At 50.1% G+C, this 8860-nt stretch overlaps 1 protein-coding gene across 1 annotated transcript; it reads left to right on the top strand.

Annotated features, from left to right (window-relative positions):
* The first annotated feature begins 1924 nt into the window (after positions 1-1924).
* On the top strand, positions 1925-5015 carry LOC105985117 (L-amino-acid oxidase-like). Its single transcript, XM_013015525.1, has 3 exons — positions 1925-2026; positions 2433-2591; positions 3884-5015. The coding sequence occupies exons 1-3, from the start codon at positions 1925-1927 to the stop codon at positions 4877-4879; spliced, it is 1257 nt and encodes a 418-aa protein (XP_012870979.1). The 3' UTR covers positions 4880-5015.
* The last annotated feature ends 3845 nt before the right edge of the window (positions 5016-8860 follow it).

Raw genomic sequence — 8860 nt, 5'->3', positions numbered from 1 at the left:
GAGGCAGATGAGAAAGGCCAAGAGGTGATCTCCAAGAATGCCAATGGCAAGAGGCCCATCAGTGCCTGGTATCTTTTCCTGGAGACTAAGAAGTTGGACCCTGTCCTAATTTTGCAACTCCAAGTTTACCCAGAACCCATTCCCAGCTTCAATGTCTTAATCCACATAAAGAATAGAACTAAACCTTCCCTGAGTGCTGAAGGATCATTCAAAAGGGTCCATGCCTTGGAAAGCCAAGCACAGCCGATACTGGATTATGAGCATGGTTCTGGGAGACCATGGTATCTCATGGGAGCTCCTGGATGGAGCAGGTCATCCTGGAAGGGGCGATTGGAACATTCAGCCTTGAGAACTTATCAGTGGCATCCTCCGGGGAAAAAGAACCCAGTGCACACTCCCTGTGTAAACTTCATAGGATTTCCAGGGGTTGCAGTGGCCACATCTGAAGGTCTGAAGTCTACAGACCTCAAAGTGAGAGCAAGCTTGGCTAGCACAGCAACCCAGGCTGTGGTCATGTGACCACAAGAATGAGGGCCCTGGCTGGCTCAGCCAGCCCCCTCCCAGCCCCATGGAGTTAGCCTGGCAGAGTGACAGGGGACCCAGAATCCCTTCCATGAAAGGAGGACAGGAGTAGCCCCAGAGAACCCAGGGGAGGCAGAAATCAGGGGCTGGGAGCAGGGAGGGGTTGGTAGCTTCCATGTCCACTCCTGAATAATCTGCAATTCACATTTTAGACTCTCCAGGGAGTTTGTCAGCAAGTTTGGTTTGACCCTCAAGGAGTTCTGCCCCTGTAACAATCAGACCTGGGTACTGATGAACAGAGTACGTGAGCGTGCAGGGGCTGTGCAAAATGATCCTGGCCTTCTAGGCTACCAGGTGCGGGAAGATGAGGTGGGGAAGACTGCGGAGCAGCTCTTTGATGAATCACTGAGGAAGGTAAGCCCACATGGGATGCACACAGGCACTTTCTTCAGAGCCACTTGGCTCAAAATCCTCTGGGTTTTCTCTGATCCCCTAAGTGGAGGGGAAGTCCTCCCTGAGACTCCAAGCTGATGTCTGGCCTTCATCTCTCACCTGAGCCATATGCACAACAGCCACTGTGCATTGTGAGACCTTAAATATCTCCACAAATGCCGACTTGAGCAAATGTAGTCGCTGGTGAAAGCATCGTGGTGGCACAGGCCTGAGGCGCTGAGCTTGAAAACACAACATGTAATCCAGGGCAAGAGACTTGTCCCTTCTCCAGCTTCTGTGATCCTCACTCCCAGGTTACTTGTGAAGAAAAAGTGAGAAGACCTGTGTAATGTGATAAGAACAGTGTCAGTGCTCAAATGACAATTATTATCATGATAGCTGTGCGGTCCTAAGTGAGAATGATGATGGCCCTGCCTGGAATGCTTGCCCACCTGTCTGCAGACATGTCCTCAGTGTGGACCATGCCTCTCTCTTCTCGGACCCATTGCTCAGGGTGACCTCAGGGGGCAGCTGGGCTCTGTGGGACAGGCAGCCCTCAGGGGAGGCTCTGCCAAGTGTCCTCTCCTTTCAGGAGTGGTGTGCTGACACAGGCCCCCATAAACATGTCCAGCTTTCAGACTCTCATCCAGCCTTGCTCACAGCTCAGAGGGGCCAGGCCTTCTGCCACCACACCGCCCCTAGTGGCCTGCAGAAAAATGTCCTCTTACCCAGAATGAGGAGGAAGACCTCCACTCCCCATAACTCCAAGGCCAATAGTGGATCTGGAGCTCTTACCTTCACACGTCAGTTGTGTGTCCAACCACACAGGTGAAAGTCCACCATCAGCACACTTCTGTGTGTGAGAGTCCTGGAATCCAGGATTCCCACAATGTGTGCCTCAGGCAAACACCCATGTGGAAGCGTGGATCCTGGGAGCTGGGCGGGGCAGGGTTGAGGCTCCCTGGGGCTGATGGTCCTCACTTCCTCCTTCTCCCCTGCGCAGGTTGTAGAAGAACTGAAAACCAGTAGCTGCAGCCGGGTGCTAGAGAAGTACGACTCCTTCTCCACCAAGGTTGGTCCTGAGACTCCTGTCCACCAATGATCACAGCGCCCCACAGTCCACCAGCGGGGCTGCCTCCCAGTACCACACTGTTCTGTTCTTGTCTTCACCTTTATAAAATCTGTCTGCCCTTCTAGAAGGCAAGCTCCACTAGGAAAGGGAAGGGGGAGAGAGGCAGAGAGAGGGCATAGGGAGAAAGGGAGGGAAACGAGTAAAGACCACCATGACAAGGTGATCAAAGGGAATTTACTCTGAGCTTGCTGTAGGAAAGGAGTTCACCACAGTCACTTGCCCTGTGGCAGAGTGCCACCTGCCATTCTACCCTGTCCTTGCCACTAGGGGGTGGAGAGGAAGGGCTCCCCTGTTATCCCCTGCACCTCCTGACCCTTGTGTCTTCTCTCCCTGCGCACTGTCACAGGAGTATCTGATCAAGGTGGGGAACCTGAGCCGCGGGGCCGTGCAGATGATCGGCGACTTGCTCAACGCAGACTCTGGCTACTACGAGGCCTTCACAGAAACCCTGCGTGGCATCATCTCCTTCTTCCAGGAGCCTCGGTGCGAAATGGGGGTGGGGAGAGTGGGTTGGGGGTTCACCAGCTCCTTGAGGAAGACAATGGTAAAAGGGAGCACTGGGTGGGCCATGTTGAAAAAAAATCCCCCAAGAAATGGGAGGAAGAGAGGAAGAGGCAGGAGTTCCCAACCTCAGGGTGACCCAGAATGACTGGGGAGGGGGCTACTTGATAGATGAAGCACAGAAGGCTGGCAGCGCCCTTCAGAGTTAGTGACCCGGCCTGGGACCTTAGCTGGGGGCCTCTAAGGGGCTCCCAGCAATGCCCCTGCTGCCTGACTTGCACTCCCACTGTGAGATCCTCTGGCTAACAACTATCAAGAGTCCTTAAACTGATGTTGGAGGCGTGGCTCAACCAGCCAACGAGAACAGCGTCAGGTACTGAGTTCAATTCCCAGTCTTTCAACATAACAGCAGAGTCCTTACAACTGCAGTGGGTCTGTGGCCTCCAGTCTGTGCCAGGGGACACTGGCTAGTTTTATTTTAATTTTCCATTTATTTATTTCGTGTCCACACCATGCTTGAACTTCAGGCCTGTGTTCCTTAGCTTTTTCACTCAAGGCTACTGCTCTGCTACTTGAGCCACAGCTCCATGTCAGATTTTTGGCAGTTCATTGGCATGAAATGTCTCATGGACTTTCCTGCCTGGACTTGGCTTTAAACTGTGCTCCTACATCTCAGCCTCCTGAGTAGCTAGGGTTACAGACATCACCAACTAATGCCTGTTTACCGGCTATTCTTTAGCATAGGAAGATGTATTAGAGATGCAAAACCCAGACTCTGGGCACCCAGGTGATCTGTAGCTACAAAGAGTAAATGTACTGAGTCTCATCATCGAATTCAGCAAACAGAAAATAGACACTAACAAGGGGACAGCTCAGCCTGTGAATCCTGGTAGATTTATCTGTTCAGACACCCAGTCCTCTTCTTTGCCCAATTTGCATTCTGCCACATCTCATCCTTTTTATTCAGGGTAAGTTCATTTAAATTCAAGCCTACCAGTGTCATGTGGGAGAGTGGAAGGTGAAGAAGTGTAGAGGCAGAGCAAGTGAAGGATCTCAGTGGGGTTTAGGCTGCATTCTTTGGGGGTTACTCTGTGCTGGGCATCTTCTGAAGGTATGATTGAAATGGCTGAATGTGTCCATAAGGATCCTGCATGTTTGTCCACCTCAAACCCAGTACTTTAAACCAGGGGGACCCCTGAGGGGGAAGGAGGAAAATCACTGAGAGTCAGGGTGCTGTATCAGCAGAGAAGATGCCTTTTTCTGATTGGTCCATCCACAGCAGCACCTTTTCTCTAGTTCTCTGGAATGAACAGACACTGCCAACTGTTGATCTCCCTCACACCTGACCAGAACATGTTGCTTAGAAGAGTCAGCCTCTTGGCCCAATCCAAGCACCCCATCCCCTGCCTGCCTGTCCATCAACCTGCCTCCCTTTCCCTCCTTGGTCTGTTTGCTCTCAGGTTTGATGAAATCATCGGGGGCTTTGACCAGCTACCCCAGGCCCTGCATCAGTCCCTAGTGCCCGGGACGGTGCGGCTTCACTCACCGGCAGAGACAGTGGAGATGTCGGGAGACTACATCTATGTCACCTACAGGACACCAGACCCTCTGTGGCCCAGGGCACATCTGACTGCGGATTATCTGGTTGTGGCCACCACAGCCAAGGCTGCCCGGCTCCTCCAGTTCCGGCCCCCCCTGTCCCTCAGCAAGGAGGATGCGCTGCGCTCTGTCCACTACAACAGCGCCACCAAAGTGGTCCTGGCCTGCACACAGCGCTTCTGGGAGAGGGACGGCATCTTCAGTGGCAAGTCCAGCACCGACCGGCCTTCCCGTTTCACCTACTACCCCGGCCAGATCTTTCCCAATGACACAGGGGTCATCCTAGCCTCCTACACCCTCGACGACGACTCCCTGTTCTTCGCAGCCATGGACCATAGCCGGGTGGTAGATGTGGTCTTTGATGACCTGGCTGCCATCCATGACTGCCCCAGAGAGGAGCTCCGGGCCCTGTGTCCCTACTCCATGGTGAAGCACTGGAGCCAGGACCCCTACGCCATGGGGGGCTTTGCCTTCTTCACCCCCTACCAATATGTGGACTACGCCCAGGAGCTGAGCCGTCCTGAAGGACGGGTCTACTTTGCTGGTGAGCACACAGCCCTGCCCCACGGCTGGATTGACACCGCCATCAAATCAGGGCTCAAGGCAGCAAAGAGCATCCAAGAGGCCGTGGACTTGGCTTCCACACAAGACTGTGGGGACCGGAAAGAGGCCTACCCTAAATCCGAGCTGTAGCCAGCCTATGGCAGCCAGGGATGGGGATGCTTTTAATCACCCCCATCCTCTAAGGAAAATTCCAGCTCATAATCTCATTCACCTTCAGCTTGGTCCAAAAATGTCAGACAAGCTGGTGAGTTTACAGCCCAAAATGGAATCCCTCAAATATCTGATGTATTCTTGAGAGAAACAATAAAGCATTTGTTGAATGTATGACTATCGCCTGATGTTCCATCTATGTTCTAGGCATCATTCAAATGAATTTAGGGTTGAGGACTGAGGGCTACAGAAATGTTTTTTTTTTTTCCCTATCTCCTCTCCTCATCTGCCATGATTTTTTTGTTATTCTTTTCTTTTTTTTGGGGGGGGGGGTCCGGTTGTGGGGCCTGAACTCTGGGCCTGGGCACTGTCCCTCAGCACTTCAGCTCAAGGTTGGCACTCTACCACTTGAGCCACAGCGCCACTTCTGGCTTTTTTGTCTTTTTGCTTATGTGGTGCTGAGGAATTGAACCCCGGGCCTCAGGCATGCAAGGCAAGCACTCTACCACTGAGCCACCTTCCCAGCCCTCTTTTCTTTTTCTTTTTTTTTTTTTTGCTGGTCATGGGGCCTGAATTCTGGGAGCTGTCCCTCAGCTCTTCAGCTCAAGGCAAGAGCTCTACCACTGAGCTACCTTCCCAGCCCCTTTTTTTGTTATTCTTAAGCAGCTGTAAAAGAGGATTTTATTGCATGGGGCAGGTTCTGAGCACAGTGCAATCTTGATCAATGCCACATCTTCCATCATTTTTCCTGCTCCTCCCCTCCCAGCCCTACCCCTCAGTTACATAGTTCAGTTTTTACAGAATGCACATTGAATATAACGGCTGCATTTGCTCCCCCTCCCTCCCTCCATTCCTGCATTCCCTCTATACCATCCCCCCAAATCAAGTTTCCACTTCCTGATACTCATTTTGTTAAACAGTACATTAGTGTTCAGGGAAGTTACACCCATGGACTCCCCACCCCCCAGAAGTATACCATTCTCCAGTCAGGCCCTTTGTGTCTAAATGTATAGAGCGTTGTATAAGTTCTATTTAGTTGTATTTTAGATCTAGCTTCCACATATGAGGGAAAACAAGTGACATTTGTCTCTCTGAGCCTGGCTTACTTCATTTAACATGATTCACTCTTAGTCTATCCATTTCTCCACAAATGACATAATATTATTCTTTCTACTGGATGAGAAAAATTCCATTCTAAAAAAGTACCACATTTCTTGATCCACTAATCTACGGTAGGTCATTTGGACTATTTCCATAACTTGGCTATTGTGAATAGTGCAGCAATGAACAGGATGTACAAGTGTCTTGACCCTATCCTGGCTTGTGATGATCTGGGTAGATGCTCAAAAGTGGTTTGGTTGCATAAAAGGATGATCTGTGTTTCGTTTTTTGAGGAACCTCCAAACCACCTTCTAAAGTAGTTACACAAGTTTACATGGTAACCACCTGTGCAATAGGGGTCCTTTTCCCCAGCAGCCCTGTCAACATTTCTTGTTGTTCAGTTTGTTGTTGTTTATTGTGAAAATAACATACAGAGGGGTTATAATTACCTGGGCAAAGTAATGAGTACATTTCTTATCAAGCATTTTTGCCTCCTCCTTTGTTTTCCCTTCCCCTCTCCCCCCCCTAAGCCACCATTCCCCTTCCACAACCCCTCGCTACCCCCACCCCATTCCCCCCTGGCCAAAGGTGTAAAGTTCATTTTTCAACATATGTTAGCCAATCTTACTGGGGTGAGGTGGAATCTCAGAGTTGTTTTGATCTGCATTACCTTTATGGCCAGGGACATTGCGCATTTTCTCAAGTGTTTATTGATCATACTTCCTTCTCCTGAGAAATCCCAGTTTAGCTGCTTTACCCATTTGTTAATTGGTTTATTTATTTGAGAGACAAGTTCTTGAGCTTCTTGCACATTCTGGATATTAGGCCCCTGTTAGATGTGTAGCTGTTGGCTGTCTTTTTAGCTTAGTAACTATGTCCATTGCTGTGCAGAAACTGTTTAGTTCGATGCAATCCATTGTTGAATCACTTCCTGAGCCCTGCAACTCTACTCAGAAAGGTTCTGCCTATACCAGTAAGTTCTGTTGCTTCTCCTCCCCCTTCTTGAAATCATTTCAAGGTTTCAGACCTGACATCGAGGTCTTGGATCCATTTTTTGTTGAGCCACGACTGAATCTTAAGAGAAGTTGAGAAGGGCACACCATGTTACCAGCAATTGGGGTGTTTATTCCATGTCATTGCAGCAATCCCCAATGGACATATTCCAAGTTTATTCTATATTACAGATGAGGAAAACTGCCTAAGAGAGTGATGGGCTTTCCTGAGCTCAAAAATACAAATCCAAAGTGGCTCAAACTTCAACATAACCCCAAATATAATTCCAAATACTCTTGCTTCTTCTAGGATCAGCTCTTCTGTCTCTTTCTGTTTTGTGTGTTCTTAGAAAAAATTAATCATTCACTTTGGAGAAAATAAAGTATTTGAATAACATACGAATATATTCTGCCTTTCATACTATACATCCTATCCCCCATAAATCTTTCTTGGTGGACTTGAGAAGCTTAGAGTTAGACAGATCATAGGATGACTGACACAAAGATGGATAAGCTCTGCACAAGCCCAGCCTTTGGCCATGACCTAGCCTGAATTTGGGCCCTAATTTTTATCTTGTGGAGTTATGAGTTAATCACCGGTAAAAAGAGGCCAGGGGACTATGATGTGTGAGGACAGTTCAACACCAAGGACAAAGTCATCAGAACCAGCTGAGATAGCCCAGTTCTCCTTAGAGCCCAAGACTGAGTTGGGACAACATGCTACCCAGCATTGTCCCTTTAGCTGACTTTTGGATTTTGTCCCAAAAGCAATCTAACACATGAGCCCTGGAAGTTTCCTAGATGTTGGCATAAAGCACAACACTGATGGATCAGAACCCAGGGCTCAAGCAGAAGCATGAATATTCTGTGCCCTCCAGGAGGAAACACCTAGAGATGGTGGGAGGGGTTGGAGGAGAAGCTGAGTAAGGGGGGCCAGAGGGGCTGGAGAAAAAGGATTTGAGTGAGTGGAGGAGAGGAGGAGTTGGAGAGAGAAAGAGAAGGAGTTGGCCAGACAGGAGTGGGAGAGAGAAAAGGAGAGAAAGGAGTTGGAGAGAAAGGAGGAAAGAGGGGAAGAGTTGGAGAAAAAGCATTTGAGAGAAAGGAGGAGAGAAAGGAGGAGCTGCAAAGAGAAGAGGAGAGACAGGAGGGACTGGAGAGAAAGGAGAGAGGAGGAAGAGTTGGGAGAATGGAAAGAGAGAAGAGGAGGAGTTGGAGAGAGAGGCAGGTGGATTGGGGAGGGAGGGAGCATGGGAGCCACTTTCTGTGCTGCACTTGCAGTGGAGAGCTGGAGTCCTCAGCCTGAGAGGAAGAGGTGGTCCCATGTGGCTGGACCCCACCGGTTAAGCTGGACCGCATGGCTGCTGACGGTGTCCCCTTGACTCTATTTGACACCAAAGCCATTCCAAAGAGAGGGAGCCAGCATACCACTTGGTATGAATTTCTGACTCCTCTGTGCCCTAGAGAGCAGAAGTGGAGGAGAGATCAAGGAGGAACCAAAAGCCAAAGGCTGGTGAAGGTCCCATGGGGCCCTCCTCCATCCCTGGGCTCTGCCTTCACCCCAAAGGAAACTAGTAGGGTAAACTATCCCAGTTCAGCACACTCACCAGGACGGGCAACCCTAGGACAACATCTCCACACGACAGCTGCCCGAGAACAGATGGCCCAGATGCTCCAGGACAGGCCTCCCAGCATGGACCTCAAAGATAGATGTGTCCCCAGAGAGGCCCCAGGAGAAGCCCTCCCAAAGGGACTCCCAGTCAACTCACATTGGTCTTTCAGGGGCCGACCTTGACCAATCTCCCAACCAGAGCAACTGAAGGACCCCACCAACCACAGCTCTGAGTAGGGTGGAAGCCGGCACCACTGG

This window comes from Dipodomys ordii, unplaced genomic scaffold (assembly GCF_000151885.1).
Source record: "Dipodomys ordii isolate 6190 unplaced genomic scaffold, Dord_2.0 Scaffold27, whole genome shotgun sequence".
Taxonomy (NCBI): domain Eukaryota; kingdom Metazoa; phylum Chordata; class Mammalia; order Rodentia; family Heteromyidae; genus Dipodomys; species Dipodomys ordii.
This window is presented reverse-complemented; position numbering and strand designations above follow the sequence as displayed.

What these genes read in the sequence shown, in the direction of transcription:
- LOC105985117 (XM_013015525.1), top strand. Translation starts at nt 1,925, where the DNA reads ATGGTCCTCACTTCCTCCTTCTCCCCTGCGCAGGTTGTAGAAGAACTG. An exon ending in ACGACTCCTTCTCCACCAAG is followed by an intron (nt 2,027 to 2,432) that starts GTTGGTCCTGAG and finishes GCACTGTCACAG; the next exon opens with GAGTATCTGATCAAGGTGGG. An exon ending in GCGAAATGGGGGTGGGGAGA is followed by an intron (nt 2,592 to 3,883) that starts GTGGGTTGGGGG and finishes CCTTTTCTCTAG; the next exon opens with TTCTCTGGAATGAACAGACA.